Raw genomic sequence first — 21,731 nt, 5'->3', positions numbered from 1 at the left:
TCAGTCAATGAGGTACATTGTAGGGAAACAAGTCGTCGCGTTCGGGTACACTTCAAGGGTTGTTTTAATTGGGCTACGTAACTGCACTCTAAAAAATGAACTTCACCGCATAGCAGGCTCCTAGCCATCCATCATTGCGAATAATATCGTTATCTTCCCTGATTGGTTGAAAACGGGAGGCGTACGCCTTTTCTGTGACAATTATGAACAGCATAAGTGTCACAAAAAAGGCGTACGCCTCACGTTTTCAACAAATCAAGGCAGATAACTATATCATTCGAGATTATGGTTGGCTAGGAGCGTGCTATGCGGTGAAGTTCATTTTTAAGAGTGTGCATTTTCATTTCAATAAAGCGACGCAATTATTGCGTGATTCTCAGTAATTAGTAGTTGAAATTCAATTCGTTCAAATTGTTGTATCAGTATGAGTAGCCCCCCCCCCCCCACCCCCAAAACTAAAATGAACTATCAAACTGGAGCATATAAGTAGCATACAGTATATAGAAGAAGCATAGTTCTTACACGCATATGGTGACCTGGAAGTTGCTAAGCGTGAGTAACATTCATGGAAACCATGTTCATATTAGCTATTCACAGAAATCACGTACATATATGTGTATTTTGAATAAACGTTGTCTCCTTGTATGTGTGTATGTATCCCTGGAGTCCTCAAAATAGACTTCAGAACGTAGAGTGTTTTGTAGAAGTTTTGTCACGGTCTCAATGCTCTTTCTTTAAAAAAAGAAAAAGGAAACAAAAGAAAGAACGAAAACAAAATGCTGGAGGCGGGGGCGGTACCGAAACGGAAACGAAAGCAACAATGGTGGTAACCGAAACTGAAACCGAAACCGAAACAAATAAGGGCCAGTAAAACGGGGTGCATGGTAACGGAAACGAAAAATATTCCGTTACCTTTCCCTGACTTCAGGGGAGAACTGTGCCAACATGCGTCTGGAAAGTCTTCGGAAAACCCGGGGAAAACCTGAGAGAGCACAGCCGGCGGTGGGATTCGAACCCACCACCTCACAGTCTTCAGCATGACCTTGGCTATACCACCAAGAGCGGATGAAACTAGATGCAAACAGGAAATTTTGCATTTGACATCCACAAGTAACTTGCGGTCGGATATACAACTTTAGCTTCAAAAACTGAAACGACCTTTCAACATTGTCGACGGGTGAAATCACAGTACATAAGACATGGGAACAATATAGTGGAACTCCTACCTGCATAGTTTACAGTTGAGAGTTAACGGTTTCGGAGAGTTCATCCTCGCATCCAATTTCGCATCACATATGTATCTGACTAAGAGGCTCACCGATTATGTCTTTATCTGCTGCCTCTCGGGAGATGAGAGACAACTGTCTTGTCTTGCACAATATCCGTTAGAGTTTCCCACGCCAATATCAAACTTTCGAGTACGGTCAACACCAACGTAACAAACCCTCTCCGCCGTGCAAGATATAGATAAGCATGTCTTGTGTAGAAAAACCTACCTACCTTATACGCGGAAATGAAGATACCGAATAGGAATTCCTGATTCACTTGAGAGATAAATTTCCCGACGGGATATGTCACTGCTCCGATACAATACGAAAGGGCTAATTTGATTCCGAGTACTTTCCCAGGGTTGCCATGGCGTGATTCATCATTCATGGTCTGCATATAGGAAGGGAGTTGCCTCAGGACAGAAGCCGCCGATATTTCGAACAGAGACTGTTCTTCTTCTGGTCAGTCTCTGTTCGAAAAACAGTCTGTTCGAAATATCGGCGGCTTCTGTCCTGAGGCAACTCCCTTCCTACATCTCTACCGGTTCGCTGGATTTCTACCCATCTATGGTCTGCATATATTTCGCAGGATATAGCCAATGCCTTATATGGCATGAGCAGAAGTGAGCCGGTATAGGTATCTACCGGCAGATATCTACGCTAACCATTCTGTCTGTTCCGTTTTATAATCATAATGGCGTAGTATACAGGGTGTCCCAGAAAACGTGTCATTGAATTATAATAAAAAAAAAACTACACCACCTAGAGTCATGCGGTCAATGGCATTTGTTCTTACTGGGTTTTTGCCACCTCCACATGTGAATGTCGTCTAACGTAAGTTTAATTATGTAAATTTTTGCGAGCTTAAGTCGGAAATTTGCCTAGCAAAGGTCACTCTTTTACCCCACCAATGTGAAGAGCGTGTCTAATTTAATCAAATTAATGATAATTGACAGGAATATTCAGGAGCTATCCCATCGGAAAAAATAGCCGAACATCATGCTCTACGGATGTCGCACAGAATAGCGCACGATGAATTTTTCAGCGCAATCTTAGTCAGTCAGACGAAAGGAGGTTGGAAACCCAGCCCTCCCCGACATCGCAGAAAGAGATAAAACAGGCACGGCTTATCACGTCCGACGTTCGCTGGGATAATGCTTTATGAAAGAACTGATGTTAACCTTTTCAGTGACTTTCATCTTTCATCGATAATGCTTTACCTCTCCCAATTTTAGGAACTGTTACTTTTTCTACTATCACTCTGGGGGCTGGCTTCGGAACCTCCTTTCGTCGCACTGAGAGCGATTGCGCTCAAAAAGTCATCGCGCACTATGGTCCGGTGCTCCGAAAAGCATGATATTCGGCTATTTTTCCCGATGGGATAGCTCGTGAATATCACTGTGAATTATCATGAATTTGAGTGAATTCGGCACGCTCTTCATATTGGTGGGGTAAAAAAGTGACCTTTACTTGGCAAATTTCCGAGTTCGCAAATATTTACATAATTATACTTGGAGTACATGACATTCACATTAGGAGGTGGCAAAAACCTAATAAGAACAAATGCTGTTGACCGCATGACTCTAGGTGGCGTAGTTTTTTTATTGTAATTCAATGACACGTTTTCTGGGACACCCTGTATACAATATGGTATAGTACATTATTACTTTCAGGGTCACAAATCTCGAGGGCACCACAAACCTCATCCTTTTATACATTCAGTACACTGTGTTCGACATTTTCAGAGCAGTCTACAAAAAGAAGAAAAAAAATTCCACATCAGCTGTTGCATTTGCTGCAAATCACCCTAAGAAAAAAGGAGCACACTGTCCCCCAGTAAAGTCCCCCAGATTGCATTCGGTCCCCATATTAGGGTGCCCTGACCATGAAGTTTTATTCCCCTGCAATGGAAGTAGTCCCTAAGGTTTGCATAAACCGTCCCGAAGGGCCTAATGGTTGTTGCGATCTATCTAATCCCTAAAATGACTGAAATTTGTCCTCTTTTTCTTCTAAGAGTTTATCTTCAACGCATCTCCGGATTTTTCGGTTTTCCACACAACAGCAAATGGTCATTCACGGAGTGTCCACTTTTTAAGATTTATTCCGTTTGAGCGAAAACTGTCCACACGGAGCTCAGATGTCGATTTTTGTTTTCGTCTGCCGCTGTTCCAGCATTCAAGATTGTAACCGTTGTGCCATCTATGAATACGTGTTTCACGCCGGACCACTTTCTGTCTTTTTTTCCCCCGCTTGGCTTTTTTGCGCAATCGGGGGAAAATCTGTCACTTAGTTCCGCTTGAATTGAGAAAAAAAAAAAAAAAAAACCTCAGTTCCACGCATCGAGGGACAAGAACGCCTTGTTTTCGTAACCCTAATTGCGTTTTAAAAAGAAAATCGTTTCCACTGTTTTTTTTTTTTCTTCTTTTAATCACTGCCGTCGAAAGCAAAGCATTACCCTGAGGCCGTCCCTTTGTTTTTCAGCGTAATTTCGTCCATTTGCGAGGGCGGGTTCCACGCGTGCCGAATGTGCCTTAACGTAATTTTGTAACGCCCCCTCTGCGGTGCCCTTAGAAACACAAGGAAGCGCACGCAGATATGTACAGCAAGTGCCGTGGTCCAATTGTACGTTTACTATGTCCCATACGTAGGGTGCCGGAACCCGGGTACGTGAGCACGTGACGTGATCGCGAGATATGGTCACGTGACAGCCCTATAAGGCTGCCGCATTTTAACGAGTCTGGCGCAACGCCCAAGGATGCATGCAGGCAGGCAATTATTTTGATGGCGCGCGCCTCGCACAAGTTGTGCACGTGCTGTTTTGATGAGTGTCAGAATAATTCGCAATTTCAATGACAACTCGTACATGCGATAATTTCCGCATAATTCGTAGGATAATGTAATAATTAAAAAGTTACTCGGTAATAACGAGCGTACCAAAGTTTGAACATGTAACGAAATCAGTTCCACCCAGCGCTGGAAAAAAAAAAGAAGGAAAAAGAAAACGTAATGTGGATGCTATTTCAAGAGCACCCGTAGAACATCTTCCTTATCTCAGGTCAAATATTGATAGGGATTATGCTTGTGTAAACACAGCACCGCCAGTCAATACAATAATGCCTTAATAGGATGTCTAAGTAGATCGGAAAAACAAAAAAGGGTCGCGATAACGGCTAGAAATAAAAAATAAAGAGATAAGCCAAATGGCCTTATTAGTGAGCTTTAGTGCATCGTATACGTTATCGTCTTTGCATACGTAAGGGATAGCGTACGATAAAGGAAGATGCCAAATCAAAGATCGACAACCTGATATTGTCGTCCACTTCAAACGGATAAAGCGATTGCCTTATCATGTTTTCGGGATCGTTATCACGAATACCATTCGATCTACTAAAACACACAACTCTGTTTCTTTTTTATTGATCCGGGTTGGCAACTGTGGTTATAAGCGATGTATCCGATGTTGATAAATTGAGAGAGAACAGCAAGAAGGAGTGGGGGACAGGGAGGGGGTTAGTATATGCGTCCTGGGCCGACTTCGAGGGGTCTACCCTTTATGGCTGACGTTGCTGACATTTCATTTGATAGCTTCTTTTGGTCGTATCCTCGTTTTCTCCTTTTTGTGTGTGTGTGTGTCTTTGTTCGGTCGTATACCTCTCGCTCGCATGCTTTAGCGCAATCCGTATCGTTATCCTAAATATTCAAACAACCACCTGCGACGTACCTCATAATCAATTGCGCTATAGTATAGATATTAGCCAATATATAACGTCGTATGCTTCCATACGATTATGCAAGAGTACCCCGCAGAAGAGCAACGCGGACGAGACCAGGCAGTAAATGCTCGGTATACGGATAGCGCGTGCAGACGATTTGTAACAGCCCGTTTAAAATTCAATTTAGGAAGGAAAAATCTGAAGAGAAAGTATGTTTCGAGATCATGTACACCTTTCCCAACAGATGTGCGGCCTTCAATTAGGATTAACTTCCTACGCATAAAGATAAATGAAAATCCGAGCTCCGTTCCAAAGATGGCTTTGTAAGATAACCTAAATTTCGTATCAATAAATGAGATCGCTAGTATTGCTACAAAGTCGATAGAGCATAACAGTGATTTCGACGAAAGAAGTTATCCCGCAGTGAACGATGCTGGTTGAAGAAAACTTCTTCCCGGATTTCTACGGTTTTTTTATCTATCAATGCTATATAGGTAGTGTTTAAGAACTCCGTCGCTTTTCAAATTGTTGGCTTTGCCGTTTAACTAAAAGCACAATTAATTCTAGTCAGCACTGGCTGAAACAGGAGTAGGTAATGCGTTGCGTTGAAGTGAGGAACACGGAACACATTTACTAATTACCGCAGCGACGGCTAATTATGCCGTTCTCCGTTAAGCGGCGCTGCAAGCGGTGAACGTCAGAGGATGTCAGTGTGAAACATCCGTTGGACGGATGGGAACGAGAAAGTGAATGAATATTACGAGACACCAGAGTTTGTATTACCTCTATAACTTACAAAGATTGTAGCTACAGTTGTTTTGCGGTGCTAATAGGAAACTTTAAAGCACACACACACACACACACATCGTATGCGAGAAATTCTGATATGCGAAAATGCGCTTCAAGCTTGCACACTAATACACTATAAACGTATCGTTCCCCAACACGTAGAGCAATTTTCTTAATCCTTGTATGGGTGCCAACATCCTGGCCGTTCTGTTACTTACTTTCATTTGACTAATCACAGTAGCCTGCACGCGAAACGAATAGATAATGCGCACTTTCACGCGTTAGCGCAGGCCAACGTTAGTGAATGTTTCATTGGATATCCTCTTACGTTCTTCTCTCAGCAGAGGATCCGGACTGCAATAAAACTTCCTGCTGGTAAATATACCAGGAATATGACCTAAATATACCACGGTACACAGGTAAGAGAGCACATAAAAAAGATAATGAGGGGACAGCGCTCGCAGAATATGGCTTCCTATGTGTCGTTTTTATCAGATAAGAGATAGGGTAGCGTCTGCAATTAAGGGGTCGTCCGCAGTAAAATTGTGCGATGTTTACTACCTGATGGTAAATCCGGGTTCCAACAGGGTTTCCAAGCTGTGGGCAGACCACCAGTGAACTGGTTTCATCAAAGATTGTGAGATCAAAAATTCACGTACTGGAGGACACGTTTTAGCAATCTTAAACACGATTGGACTTCCAGCAATGAGGGAAAAGTCTAGGGTCAGATGAGAAACAATAATATTCTACTCAAAAAAGTGGACGATAACACAATCGAACAATTTCAGCTGTACAGAACAAAATGTGTGCAACATTGTTACAAACAAGACCGTGCCTTTCCCGTTGGCGGTCTTGCACGCTATGCATATATGATTTCGTTTAATTACAATTGTCCCTTCGTAAATCACAATCTATACACTCTTAAAAATGAACTTCACCGCATAGCACGCTCCTAGCCAACCATCATCTTGAATGATATCGTTATCTGCCCTGACTTGTTGAAAACGAGAGGCGTACGCCTTTTTGTGACACTTATGCTGTTCATAATTGTCACAGAAAAGGCGTACGCCCCCCGTTTTCAACAAATCAGGGCAGATAACGATATCATTCGAGACGATGGTTGGCTAGGAACGTGCTATGCGGTGAAGTTCATTTTTAAGAGTGTACACTGTTAAAACAGAACTTCACCACATAGCACGCTCCTAGCCAACCATCATTCCGAATAATATCATTTTGTGTCGTGATTTGTTCAAAACAGGGGGGAGGCGCCTATCTGGAACAAGATAATCTGTCCCAGATAGGCGCCTCCTCCCATTTTCAACAAATCAATACACAGAATGATATCATTCCGAATGATGGTTGGCTATGAGCGTGCTATGTGGTGAAGTTCTGTTTTAACAATGTACAGCGTTGCCTGAGATATGTAATTTAAAAGACAAGTACAATTTTGTACCAGGTAATGCGCCGGAAGCTCACATTTTCCGCACGTTAAGAGGAACAAAACCCTCGCGTTCACCGCATACATCAACCTTGCGTTTTGACACATAACTGCGTTGACGTGTCATGCTACGCTGCACACCTAATTCTGCACGTTGTGAAGCTTCTTCGCGCTTATATTCTGGCGAATAAATTGCGAAAGCGTAGTATAGAATGTTCTTTTCCGCTACTCTGCTTGACGAGACACGACAGGCGGTATATATGTGGCAGGAACTGGCTTTATCGCGTCAGTTTTGATCTTTTGTATAGTCACGTTAACTGGATAAGGCAATTTCAGAAGGCCGCCTTCGATCCAAACGCTATCTGACGCAAAAGGCTTCATAGCGTAGCCTTACTATACAGCAATGGGGACGTCTCGCAAGTATACGCAGGATTTGCCTGTGCAGACAGGAAGATTCGGTGCGCTATGCACGGGAAGTGATATACAGGGTGTTGCACGAGAGAGTAATTATTTTTTGAAAATCTACGTCAGATAAAAATTGGAAACCTTCTGCACGAAGGCTTCTTCTGTGAAGGCTTTTGCTACCCGAGCAGGTGTTTTCTATGAGTGTATATACCCCATTAGTTAGTCTAATTAGCTTAATTGAACACAAAAATTTGACAAGGAAAGGTAACTTTTTTGTTTTGTCGTTAATGAGAAAGCCCATGGCCACAACACACCATTTCAGTCACAAATGCAGGATCTTTCGCAATGTTTACACAAAAATTTGACACCCGAAAACACGTAACAACAGCCAGAAAAATCGTCGCCAAACAACAGCCGCCTAAACACGCCTAAAGTACACTCTTAAAAATGAACTTCACCGCATAGCACGCTCCTAGCCAACCATTATCTCGAATGATATCGCTATGTGCCCTGATTTGTTGAAAACGGTAGGCGTACGCCATTTTTGTGACACTTATGCGGTTCATAATTGTCACAAAAATGGCGTACCCTCCCATTTTCAACAAATCAGGGCAGATAACGATATCATTCGAGATGATGGTTGGCTAGGAGCGTGCTATGCGGTGAAGTTCATTTTTAAGAGTGTATGATAACTGCCACAAAAAGGCGTACGCCCACCTTTCTCTTCGAATCAGAAGCGATAACCCTATCATTCGTGGCAATGGTTGGCTCACAGCGTGCTATGCGGTGAAGTTCCGTTTTTAGAGTGTGGCTCCGAACAGAAAAGCTCCCGAATGCAAAGTGCGTGATTGCGCCCGGTGCAAGCCATCTTGTTTTTTTCCTTCTGTTTTTGTTATGCTTCTGTTTCCATGCGCCGTGAGAGTGTCTTCCGACCGTGCCGATAGTCCCGGCACTGCGAAATCGGAAAGCGCGCTTGCAAAGATAGCGAGTTTCTAGGTGTCAAATAATTGAGGAATAGTTGAACTTGAAGAAACTTTAAATTACGATTGGAATAGCATGTGGTCGCCACGAACTTTCCAATTAACGCAAAAAAAAAACGTTACTTATACAAGGCAAATTTTTGAGTTCAATTAAGATAATTAGCCTAATTAATGAGGTACACCCCACGCAAACCGCCTGTTTGGGTGGCAAAAAACCATCACAAGTGTCATGCAGAAGGTATGTCATTTTTATCTCACGTAGATTTTTTAAAATAATTTTTAAATAATAACTCTCTCGTGCAACGCCCTGTATGTATACGCGAACTAAACGCGCTGTAAAGGGGTTTAAACCGGGGGAGCAATTGCAATTTTCAGTCCCCTTAGCCTGAAAGTTACTCCCCATTACTGCATAGTCTCTAAACTTCACATACACTTGGGTGCATATAGTCTCCAAAGAGACGAAAATTACTCCGTTTTTATCTTTAGAGTGCGGCATGGTTACACCCATACTCCACAGAGCAGACAGACATAGTTCTCCCTGAAGTCGGCCCAGGAAGTGCAATGACGCCATGTCCTCGAAAGGGTGGAGTAGTTACACCTTTTAGGAGGTAACAGTTGTCGCATACGTTGTGCCTAAACGGTTGCAAAGTTGCACCTGCTACCTCACTCACTGTTAAAACAGAACTTCACCACATAGCACGCTCCTACCAACCATCATTTCGAATGATATCATTCTGTGTCCTGATTTGTTCAAAACAGGGGGGAGGCGCCTATCTGGGACAAGATAATCTGTCCCAGATAGGCGCCTCCTCCCATTTTCAACAAAACAATATACAGAATGATATAATTCGGAATGATGGTTGGCTAGGAGCGTGCTATGTGGTGAAGTTCTGTTTTAGCAGTGCTCTCTGCCACGAATGATAGGGTTACCGCTTCCGATTCGGTGATCGACGGGCGGGGGGGGGGGGGGGGGGGGGTACGCCATTTTGTAGCAATTTTGGATACTATATGATAATTGATTTTACCTCCCTTTTACACCCTTTATCAGACGCTATACGTTGACCTATAGGTGGTAACTATAGAAGTTACCACATTTTCACACCTTTTTTTTCCCTTAGAGTGATAGTTCCTCCAGCCGTTTCGACATCTCACAGCCACAGCCGATTCGCGGCCCTCCCACGAAATGATAATGAAAAAGGTTTCACCGAAGAACGCGAAGACCCTTTAACTTCACCTGAGCTATACGCCTTGGTATAAGTAAGCAGGGAAGAAGAGGGCGTTGTTTCGGCTTTTGCTTCATTAGCGTGTTAGCGGAAGAGACAAAGAACTCACGTCAGTCACGCGTCAAGAAGCCTCGGCCTCGTCATCAGCACACGTGGCTTTCGCTTCCCCGTTACTCGTGTCCTATAGACGTACTAATATACGAGTTGGTAGTCTACGTGAGTTGTCCATTAGAGATCCAGGCGAACTACTCAGACTTCCATTTTTTTTTCCTTCTCGCGTATGAACACATGGCACACGCTTAATGGAATGTAAGCATATAGTATGAATACCTCTCTGCGTCTGCCAAGAAATGATAGGTCGTGGTTATGTAAGAAGAAAAAGGTCTTCGTATATAGAAGGCAAGAAAAGGAAGCTTTGACTGCGATGGGTCGATGATATGATGAAATGGAGATGAGATGAGATAATTGAAAACACTATAATTAGGGAGTGACTTTTTCGGGTTAAACGCCTTTCTGAGATTCGGGGGGGAGGGGTAAAAATCGGGCGCTATTTTTAAATCTGTACTGATTCGGGGAGAAATCGGGCGATAATTGTGCCTTCGGGTGTTATCGGATGTTTACGTTTCTCCTCTTGTCTATTAAGTCCTTTCCTAATCTCTCTCTTTTTTTTTTTCGGGATCATGACCTTCTAGCGGTTATCCCCGAAGGCATAGACAGCATTGACACACATGGGTGTATTGCTGGGAACGTAAGTGACCCATTCTTACATGTGTTATGCGAGGCGACCTTTGCTCGTCTTCAGTGGAAACGTCACTTGAGGATTTTATAGTGACTGGAATTCGGGGAGAAATCGGTTTTAACCCGAACTGGTCGGAGGTCAGTTCGGGGGGGTGGGGGGGAATAACCGGACGCAATCGGGTTTAACCCGAAAAAGTCACTCCCTACTATAATGTCTATAGACGTTGGACAGGGGTGGTATTGGTTTCGCGAGGACAGTTAGGAAACGAGAATTCAATGCGGTTTTTATACTCCTTTAAATGGCAGGATGGTTGGTCGCCGACGTGTTATTGCTGAGCGATTTATGCCTACCAATGTAGCGACATATTGATGGAGGGCATCGATCGTCCTGGGCTGACTTCTCGGGGAACTGTACCGGCGTTAGTCTGGCAGCGTCTGTGGAAAAGGAGGCGAAAACAACCTGACGGGATGGTATTCGCAAAATTGGAAGAATTATTCTCTTTTTTTTTTTTTTTTTGTCATCATGTCGAGCACGTGTTTAGGATATGAGATAAGTTGATAAGTAAATTTAGAAAATATATGAGAGTTGCATTACACGTGGATGCAATGCACGGCTATATGGAGGCTGTCCAAAACAGAGCCGCCAGACCTGTACGTATCTTGAGTGCGTACTCAAAATACAGTATTTTAAATACTTTTTCCGGTATTTTGGTACTCTACTCAATGCTTTTGCGACGACTATTTTTAGCGTATTTAAAACACTTTTTTTCGGTACTTGCTACTCAGTACTCAAAATACTTTCCTTCCTCACCAAGCACACTTCCCGCTGTGTCCAGATTTTCAGCTCACTGGAACTTAACCCTCTTTTTTACTATCTTTTTTTCGGGAATCCGGGAATCTGTCATTTATCCTCCTGTACAATGGGCTGGTTCCACGCTTGTTGTCAATAGCCAACTTCGTCAGCAAACGGTTTCTTTTCATATTGCCAGGTGAATCCCCAGGGAACTAGGTACAAGAGAATCCGGCATTTATTTCCTTGGTCACCAAAGCAATAAGCACGCGCCAGAGGTTGAAAGTCCCGAGCTGACATACACGAGGGATTACGAAGTTTTAAAGTTTACTTGGGTTCACCAAACATTACTTGACACCAACACCTTGCAAATGAAAGATGTGCTTAAGCATGGCGGATGAAGTTTATTCCTCTCATTTGTACGGCCACATTCGGAATACGCGTTTCACTTACTGCTAATACTAAAGTACTTTAAAGAGTATCTTAAATACTTTCAGTTTTGAGTGTTTTGTACTCAATTTGAAATACTTTTGCGCAGTATTTTGTGCAAGTTTGATTAGTGATCCCTCAAGTTCATCTTCAGTCACCGCAATTGAACAAGAACTTGAGCTTCCAGAACTCGATAAACGGCGTTCACTTGCGAACACATTCCTCTTTCGTAGGTTCTTTCATAACGTTCCCCCTGGTATATTTCCCCTATAACTCGCGCTACCGTAATTTTCCCACGGTTTGACCATAAATTTAAAGTAAAACGCTTCGATTGTCAGACAAACATGCTTTCTAAATAATTCTCCTGCGGGACATCTCTCGACTGGAACGTTCTTCCCTCAGAATTAGCTTGCACAACTGATCATCCATCGTTCCCTATAATCGCATATTAGACTTGGTTGACAGACAGTAAGTTAATCTATATTTGTGAGTTTGGAGACTGTTGTAGGCTAGATATGTCACATATACTATTATTTTCATATTGATGAGTTTTTGGAGTTGTTTTTTTTTTCTTTCATTTTGCCGCGCAAGTTCATGTACTATTCTTGCTTTTTATTGTGTTCTTTATTTATTTATTTATTTTGGTACCCTCAGGGCATAAGCTTTACAGAGGGGAGTGGGACAAGAAACTAAAGGAGAAACGATACAGGCACATACAAGGCAATTTCAATCATAACATAACATAAAAATGCAAAAAAAAAGAAAAAAAAAACACGCAGGCGAGGTGGCTTAACAAAACTAATCACTGACAGAGTAATGAATCGCTGCTGATTTCCTGAAATAGTGTAATGTCAGTTATTGATGTTATTTATGTTAGGTGTGTGCATGTGTACGCCCAATCACGTACGTAATTCCACTCCCCCGTGTAAATAATGTCTCTTGACCTTTTGGGGGTATCTCGAATAAATAAGTAAAAATAAATAAATTCTTAGACACGCGCTCGGCGTGTGGTTACTTTTAACAATGAAGACCGCTTTAGACACGGAAGTCTTCCTTCCACGATAAATGACGCCGCCGATTCAAAAGGGTGAAAACGATTTTTGTCGCAGCAAGCAGTCGTGCACATATCCTCTATCCACCCAGAGAGAGAGAGAGGGCCTCACATTTTATCTGCTCCGTCGCACGTCCATTGCCAAACTTCCGCGAAAATAGCCTCGGCCAGACAGGTGAATGGAGGACGGTTTTGGGGGCGGACGGCGACGAGGATCTCTCTCGTGGACCGTCTTCGTCACCGTTTCACAAACATTTCAGTTATTTTCTTTCTTCTTTTTTATTTTATTTTTGGCAGTACCAGTGCAGTTACGTTGTAATTTGCAACTTCCACTTATTCAGTCGTCCGGTATTTAAAGGATAATAATAAAAATAAAAAAAACAGAGGCAGGATACTGAAAATAAACGGAGCCAGAGCGTCAGCCGACGCAGAGTTGAAACGATGCGTGGCAACCAGCTTCTTTCGTAGGCTAACGAGTGTTTTTGGAAATGCCAAACGCCAAGTGGCAATAAGATATATTGGCCAAATAATAATAATAATAATAATAATAATAATAACGAGAAAAAGGCCAACATGTGCATGAAACCTCGCGTTTACTTGAGTCGAAAAGTGGAAACCGAATGAGAAGCTGATTGGAATTGCAAATGAAAGAAAAATATGGAGATGTTAGTCTCGACCCAGACAGGACTGGCTACTTCAAAACGCGTTTCTGGGTGGAAAAATAGTCAAAAGAAATATAAAAACAGAGAGGGACAGAGGGACAGGAGGTGAAATTAATACTTTCCTCCATTGTATTGTACAGGTTTGCATGGAAGATTCTGCAAAAGCTGTTGGTTTCTGTCTCTTTAATTCCATGTAAACCTATATTTTCCTCTGTACAGTTGGCGTACTTAAGAACATGAATCGTGCTGTGTTTGGCATCAATGCAGTGCTTTTTCTTTTAAGCTGCAGCAGTGTTTCGTTTGCGTTCTCAGTGAAATAAGCAGACTCGGAGGTATCTTGAGTATCGTACTCTAAATACTGTATCTTAAATACTTTGTTGGCATCTTAGTATCTTACTGAGTACGCTTCGTGAAAAGTACTTGTACTGTAATTAAAATACTTTTTTCAGTATTTAGTACTCAGTATTCTAATTACTCTTTCCTTTTTGTCGAATATTCAAATTGACATTCTTTTCTCTCTTCTTTTTTTTTTTTTTTTTCGCACCTGACAACAGTTGACAATTTCAGGCCGTTTCAAAGGATGTCCAGGCTGTTATCATTTGGCTTGCAACACCACGTGTGCTCTGACATAAAACTGGGCTCCCGGGAAACGTTTTTCAAAGGAAGAGAGGACGCTTGTCGGTTGAGGACTTTGAAATGCAGCTACTTCTGCGTGCAAATAAAGTACTATATGCCTAATTTGCAGGCACATTTTGACACTTCTGTGGCTGTTTGAGTATTTTTTGAGTATCTTATAAGTATCTTAAATACCTTTCATAGTATTTACTTCTCTACTGTAAATACTTTAATGTCTAACTATCTTTACTGTATTTTAAATACATTTTGCGCTCAGTATTTAGTAACGTATTTCAAATACTTTTTTTGTAGTATCTTCTACATGTCTGGAAATAAGAAACGACGTTATTAGCATTGTGTCAACTAGGTTAAGAGAGGTAACACTATCTGAAACAAGTGGGAACGTAGGACACCACTACGCATGATCTGCTGTTATACTTTCCGATACTGCTCCCACATTCTAGACGCAGTTATTGTGCTTACGTATTTCGTGTTTGAAAATTGACTAAGCTTGACTTTACTTGATTTCATACATCGATCTGCTGTTGTACGACTACGAGTACGCATTTATTTTCAACCGAGTCGATAACCGATTTCGCGGTTGTAATTTCACGTGTAGGTGCAACTCAGAAAACGTGACGCTGCCCCGTGAGCAAGCGACAGCCGGTGCCAACGCTGCACCCGGAATTAAATTTTAAAGCGTCATTTAGGAAGAAAATTCCCGCTCTATACAAGCACGAATTTCCGATAAGAACCTCTATCTGCCTTTGCGGAGCCATTAAAGCTCTGGAGGCCACAGCGTTCGCCGCTCTTCGCATCTCAATTTGAAACCGTGAATTGATTCAAGGTCTCCGGTTCGGAATAGAATCTCTTCCCGCTCCAGACCAGATTAAACGCTGCTATGTCAGAAGAGAAAGAGATAGCGGGAACGAATAAAAGCTGAAAAAAAAAGAGAGTGAGGAAAAAAAAAAGAAGAAATGTTGGGAAGAGCAGTTTTTCGCGCAGTGGTGAAAGCTTAAAATAAACGCGCTTACTTAACGTTGATACGCGTGTTTTAATGTGAAAACTTTGTTAGCGCGGAGTAACAGGAATTGCCTATTGCATACTGCACGTGTAACAAGTCGCCTCGTATCGTTCCGCGAAATTGGCTCGTTGGCTGGTTTAACCTAGAAATGGCCCAAGCAGCACAATGTACTGAAAGTCGAGTGCAATAGGGGTGGACGGGTAGGTGGAAGGCCTTGAACAGTCTTGAGAAACTAAAGAACATTGATAAAACACATACTGGCCACCCCTACTGCACTCGACTTTCAGTACATTGTGCTGCTTGGAGGGGGGGGGGGGGGGAGGTTCTGGCGAAAAAAAAAAAGAAAAATGTCACTGCATCATCCTGGCAATCACGCAGCGTCACGAATGCTTTTCGCAGTTATTCTGAAAACAGGTGAAATTATCGTACCGCAAGAAAGGAAACTATCAGGCAAAAATGGGAGCACTCGCAAGTGAATAAGATAAGTATTTAAAGAGATTGAAACATTAAAATAATGTATTTTACTGAAGAACAAGCTTTCGGACGGGGTCCTTCATTCATCAGGTCGGACTCCGTTCGAAAGCTTGTTCTTCCGTAAAATAAATTATTCTAATGTTTCAATCCCTTTAAATACTTATCTTGCAGCGAGACAGATACGTTTGTTACGAAGAAGAGCACGTATATAGCTCAACGCATGTCTTCTTCTTCTTCTTGCGCACCTTACCGATGGAAATAGACCTTTTTACAAAAGCAAGCGCCACCTGTGGCACGCAAGTGCTCATGGGAGCTTAGAGCGCCTCAGAGCATTACAAGACGGCCAGAGGCGGAGGTAGAAGAAGAACAACAACCTTCCCGGTGTGCGCAGCAGCAGCGTCAGCCGTGATAAACCATAAACCGAAGCAGACGACCGATCAGTGTCGCTCAAAGTTCCCATGCTGCCTTGCGCCGCGCGCTTGGTGGCGCGCGCATCTTAGTAAAATCGTCTATTAGTTTAAAAATGGTGCATGCTATACTAGGGAAAATGTGGTATACCAGCGAAAGCAAACGAAGTACACGTGAAGACTTCCGAAGAGAAATGGCCTGTCGGCAGAGGAGAAAGGGATGACAGGTTACGCCCATCACTACACGTGTTCGTCACGATAAACGTGTCAGGACACGACAAACTGCCCATTTAACATTACACGTTCCCCTTATCTACAAATATATCGGTACGTGCGACGAAATTTTTCACTTTGAGACCTGTCGCTAATCACCGATTTTTTACTTTTTTTTTTTTATCGCACGCGTAACCCCGGAACCTGTTTCTCGTCGGCGAAGCACGAAAAACACTTTTTTTTGTTTATTTATTTTTACAAATGTCACAGTGCAACGGACTGGCCCCATGCAGAAATGATTCTGTATAATGACAATACCAACACTCTTAAAAATGAACTTCACCACATAGCACGCTCCTAGCCAACCATCACCCCGAATGACAACGTTCTCGCCCTAGATTTGTTGAAAACAGGAGGAGGAGCCTATTTTGTGGCCATTATGCACGGCACAAAATAGGCTCCTCCTCCCGTTTTCAACAAATCAGGGGCGAGAACGCTGTCATTCGGGATGGTGGTTGGCTAGGAGCGTGCTATGTGGTGAAGTTCATTTTTAAGAGTGAAGTTGCGATCACTCCACACGCTTGGTTCACAATGGCTTAGACATACACTTATCATAAAATGAGTGAAGCGACCTGGTGTATAGACGTGACGTAGACGGCTTCCTGCTTTTTGACGTGAAGATAAGGGAACTAACAGTCAAACGTACAACACGGGACTAGACTATGAGGTCCTGTGTTGTATGTCCGTCTCGTTCGTCCCCCTCACAAATACAGGGGTCCTCCTATAGACATAAAAGTAGCTTCTCTCACAAGCCTACGCAAATCCCTTTCTCTTAGTCAACGAATCCTTCTTATTAATTAATCGCATCAACTGATCTGACAATAATACAAGGACGGTGCATTATTTCCGGCGTACAAAGTACGAAGAAACAATCGAAGCAGGAAAGGCACGGTGAACATGTATTGTCGGGGAAAACAACACGGTACGGGCTTACTGCTGTCATATTTACGACAGTCCTTCCCAGTCAAAGCTACACGAGACATTGTCTGCGTAGTATATGTTCACGACGCAGAAAAAAAGCACGAGATGTGAGCAAAGTGTGATTAAGGCGACTTTGTCGTGTCGTTCTGTCGTCCATCTTTTTTGACGGGCCTTTTAGCAACGGGACTGTCTACTCTTCAACCCTATCAGAAGAAAGGATGACGTATATCTTTCCCGTTAAATGCATCGTACCGGTTCTCTTCGCCACTGACGTGCAAGGTGGCACGTACCATTATCAACACAGAAAGAAGAAAAGACGAAAAAGAAACCAGCTGAGGGTACACTACCATAAAGATAACTCAGGGTGCGAACCTAAGAGAATTGTAAGATTTGGGGTGCGTTTTTTTTATTCTACCCGGGTAACCCGAGTGAGATGACACGTGACCTGTGGGTACACTCTTAAAATGAACTTCACCGCATAGCACGCTCTTAGCCAACCATTATCTCGAATGATATCGCTATGTGCCCTGATTTGTTCAAAGCGGTAGGCGTACGCCTTTTCTGTGACACTTATGCGGTTCATAATTGTCACAAAAATGGCGTACGCCTCCCGTTTTCAACAAATCAAGGCAGATAACGATATCATTCGAGATGATGGTTGGCTAGGAGCGTGCTATGCGGTGAAGTTCATTTTGAAGAGTGTAGGTACCCCCCGTTTAGAAATTTTCGCCCATTACGAGTTACGCCCGTCTCAGCGAACACGGCGGCAGAGGCAGACGACGTTTTTGACGAGGACATGATTGTAGAAGTTGCGGCACTTGTGCTGCTTGACGCATTTGACGAAGGGGAAGATGATGACGAAGGAAGAAAAAAGCCATGCATCCAGCGAAACAATAGTCGTGCTAAAGCCACCGAAATATGCTCGGAATCCGAAAGTTAAAAGACGCGGGACTCTCACTTGACGTCGTGTGACGTCATAACCCTCTGCTACCCACCTGCTGAGCTGGGTCAGCGAGAGTAGGTACCCAGAGTAACCCTCGAGCGACGAGAGTTGAATTTTCACCGGTAGATTATGACGTCACTTCCGTCACCCTCGATTTTTCGCCCAGTAAGGGTTACCCCCCGAGTTACCCGGGTAGAATAAAAAAAAAAAAACGCACCCATAATAAGAGCGGCTGAGCGGAATCATTGTTGCTGATACCGCCTAAAGGTCGAGAGACTGCGTCTTATACTTTCTAGATACGCTATAATGATATGTTAGCCTAATCCCTTTCACAGGGATCTATATAGGTTCAAATACAAGAAGGCACTAATGTCATCAAACTGATAAGGATCACGAGATGGGTGACAGCGTCCTTTCCACATTCGCGGGTGCGAACTGGTATTTAAAGCGCTCAAAGTACCCGAGAAAAACAAGCAGCGGCTTATATATATATTCCTATATATTCCTTATATATATTCCTATATGCATCAGACTTTTAAAAAACAGAAATATACAGCAGTGAAGTGTGCCTCATACCAAGTAAAAATGTCAAAGGCACAGGGCAGTTACAAAAATAACGAAATAAGTCATTTAAACGTTTCATTTTTATCCCACAGGCCCCCCCACAGAGACTTCATTTATGGTGCGCGTTTAAATGTACACGCCACGTTCCGAGAAAATTTAATCAAATTGCAACCACGAGTCGAAACCGCGTTCCTAGCCCCCGAAAACGTTCGCTGGCTTCCAGCCCAAAACTAGGTGACGTCACAGAATTCTCCATTTTTTACGCGCCTCATTGCAAGAGTCAACCTGCGGGAAAAGAGAGAAGGGTCTCAACTTCTTTTTTGCAACCCGGATGCCGGCAATTTCATGGGTGTTTCGTAAACAGTTTGTTTAGCGTGACCGTCAAATTTGCGCAACGAGGGCTGTCTTCGCATGATTAAGATGTTCCTTTGAAACGCACACACAGCCATGCCTAGCCGTTTCTGAAAAGCCAACGAGAAAGAGAATGATATGTGACGCCTCTTGTTCTTTTTTTTTTTTAAGAACTTTTTAAAGTACTATGGAGCAACTTTTGACACTTTTTACACTTTCTGGCTAGGGTATCCGAGCTCCTTACATAGTACGCGTATGAAATTGAGACAACAAAGGGACAGACAGAGTGAAAAGTATAGCTTCTTCCATAGAAACTCTATATATATCTATAGAAACTCAATTCAGGCCAGGGCTCAGAGAGCGCATTCTGTGATGGAGGTTGCAAAGTGAAGCAGAGTGCTGTTACAATGACGTAAGAGTTATTGCATTTTTCTGGCAATGCCTCTTTTTACGAGATATCGTCACAGAAAAAACCAACAAACACACTATATTTTACTAACTTTTAGCTCTAACTCTTAGCTTTAGCTTTTTTGTTCCTGACACCCCACAGTTGAAATAAAGTATAAATAAATAAACTAGTACTATGCACTCCAATAAATAATTGGGAGTAATGACATGTTCTATAGTTCCCTAGATTGCAATTATTCCCCATTTGAGTCCCCCGACTCAATTTACTCCCCACTAGTGCAAATAGTCCAGATAATAGTCCCCATGCTTCGCACTTTCGCGTATTTGGTTTGATAATGATGATGATGATGATGAGATAGCACAAGTGGTGGAAGGATTCGAACACACTACCTCCGTGCACAAACGCGACAATCTCTAGCCAAAGGATTCAACTCACGCAAGCTGCGAAATGGGACGTCCTCTTCTCAAATCAATCCGTCTACCAGTACTCGTGTAGTTGAGCAAACTGACCGATCTGGTCACAGCCACTCGCCGAATTCGAGACCCGTCTTCTCGAAAATGGCGCTGATACATTACGTGATCCGTCGTCATCTCTTCCTCTACAGAGACACTCAAAAATCACTCACTTCTTCCTCTTTAAGTTAACAGACGACACCAAGATGCGCGCACTCGCGAAACTTGCACTATACTTTCAGCTCAGAAAAATGTCACCGGCAAAGAAGTATCTTGCGAAAGCGTAATCCTCGTTGACAGCGACATCAGCGTCGTATCATTCTTTGCAGACGACAGATGATCTTTCCACGCAGACACCGGTGGGAAGCCACTGTTGTTTTCTGACGATAGTGAGCGACTCCGAGCGCTTTGGAGATAACACAGCTCGTCCTCTCTCCGCACACACTTCCCTCTTTTAGTCTCGTCTCCTCGGAGCCAAACAATGACTCAAACAAAAAGCAGACGTCACAAATGTTCCGAAATCGCTCAGGCGAGCCCTTGCTTCACGAAGCCTGGCGCGTGAGCAACGTGCCTCCAACCAATCACGTTCCAAGCCGCGTGGTGTCGTCTGCTGGCCGACGATGAACTTTATGTCGTCTGCTACCGACAACGAACTTCGCTTCGTCTGCTATCGACAATAGACTTTCTTTCCGCGCACGTTGTTACTAGAAGTGAGCAGCGCGCGCCTCTGCAGACGCGCTCAGGGTTGAAGAAGAGTAAACGGTCGCTCCACTCCGCTTTTTGCCTCCCGAGAGAGAAACAAATATAAATACAAAAGCAGTAAAGATCGTCTGGCAACGTTCCCGCACGCTACGTCAGTGTCGCTCGCTCGCTTTCTCAGTGGCCTCCTTTTGCACTTGTTTCGTAATGTCTACTTCAATTTTTCTCTCCGCCCTCTCTTCATTGGTATTCTCTTGGGTTGAAGCGAAAAAAAAAAAAGGTGAGGAGGTAACAGTAGCGAGTAAAGGACGTCAGAACGCATTCTCCAAGGAGGTGGAAGAAAACTCCAGCGGCAGTCTTGAAGCGTCTTATCGATGTCGCTGCTGACTTTACAAATGCAGAAATGTCACAATCATATTCTTCTCCATCCAATCGTGCTACGCGCATGGCTTGATAGGATGAAATATGCCAACGTCCGTTCTGGGTTCTGGTCCCACGAGGATAGACTCCAATCTCGACAATCCCCCTTTTTTTCAGGAGACGAGATGGGAGAGATGCAGTGACGTAAACGTGGAAGGAGAGAGAGGAGGTTGCAGGAGGGGAAGTGATGCGTGGGTGCGCGTGCAGCATTTGTTTAGCCTACGGGGATGTTAATGCAACACACGTGATGACTGATAAGCAGACATCATTACATGCAGTACATGTTGACGGGAGCAGTTTATGACGCCATGACGTCAGTGGCTTGAAGCCACGGAACAGTACACGTTTGCATCACGAGCTTTATATATGTATATATATATATATATTCCAGGGGTTCAAAAGGTCCAGTACTCAAAATAGGGGACAAGACTCCGTTCAGGTTGGTCTGCATTTTCTACCTTGCATGTGACACATCATAGTTAGCAGACACAGGGGTGGCACTCAAGGTATTGCTCCGTAGACGAAAGCGTGCTGGTCGCACGTCACTGCAAACGTCAAGGCACACGTGACCTTGAAGATGGCCGCGCTCGTGATCGGTGGCCCAAACCGTTTGTAAACAAATCGCTTGTTGTTTCTGCGCGACGTTTTGGATTTCTTTCGACCACGGTAATTACTTTTATCTGGTATTCTCGC

At 43.3% G+C, this 21,731-nt stretch overlaps 1 protein-coding gene across 6 annotated transcripts in view; it reads right to left on the bottom strand.

Annotated features, from left to right (window-relative positions):
- LOC135390780 (3',5'-cyclic-AMP phosphodiesterase 4C-like) overlaps positions 1 to 21,731 on the bottom strand; it is a 381,323-nt gene that overhangs the window by 52,145 nt on the left and 307,447 nt on the right. The window contains exon 1 of one of the 6 annotated variants that reach the window (XM_064620673.1): positions 19,903 to 20,646. The exons of the other annotated variants lie outside the window; for them this stretch is intronic. Within the exon in view, the coding sequence (XP_064476743.1) occupies positions 19,903 to 20,057 (155 nt within the window). The 5' untranslated portion in view covers positions 20,058 to 20,646. Of the gene's footprint in view, positions 1 to 19,902; positions 20,647 to 21,731 lie in introns of those variants that run through there. 6 annotated transcript variants of the gene reach the window in all.

Source organism: Ornithodoros turicata, chromosome 4, assembly GCF_037126465.1.
Source record: "Ornithodoros turicata isolate Travis chromosome 4, ASM3712646v1, whole genome shotgun sequence".
Lineage (NCBI taxonomy): Eukaryota > Metazoa > Arthropoda > Arachnida > Ixodida > Argasidae > Ornithodoros > Ornithodoros turicata.
The sequence above is the reverse complement of the archived record's forward strand: the minus strand, read 5'-3'. Positions and strand labels throughout refer to the sequence as shown.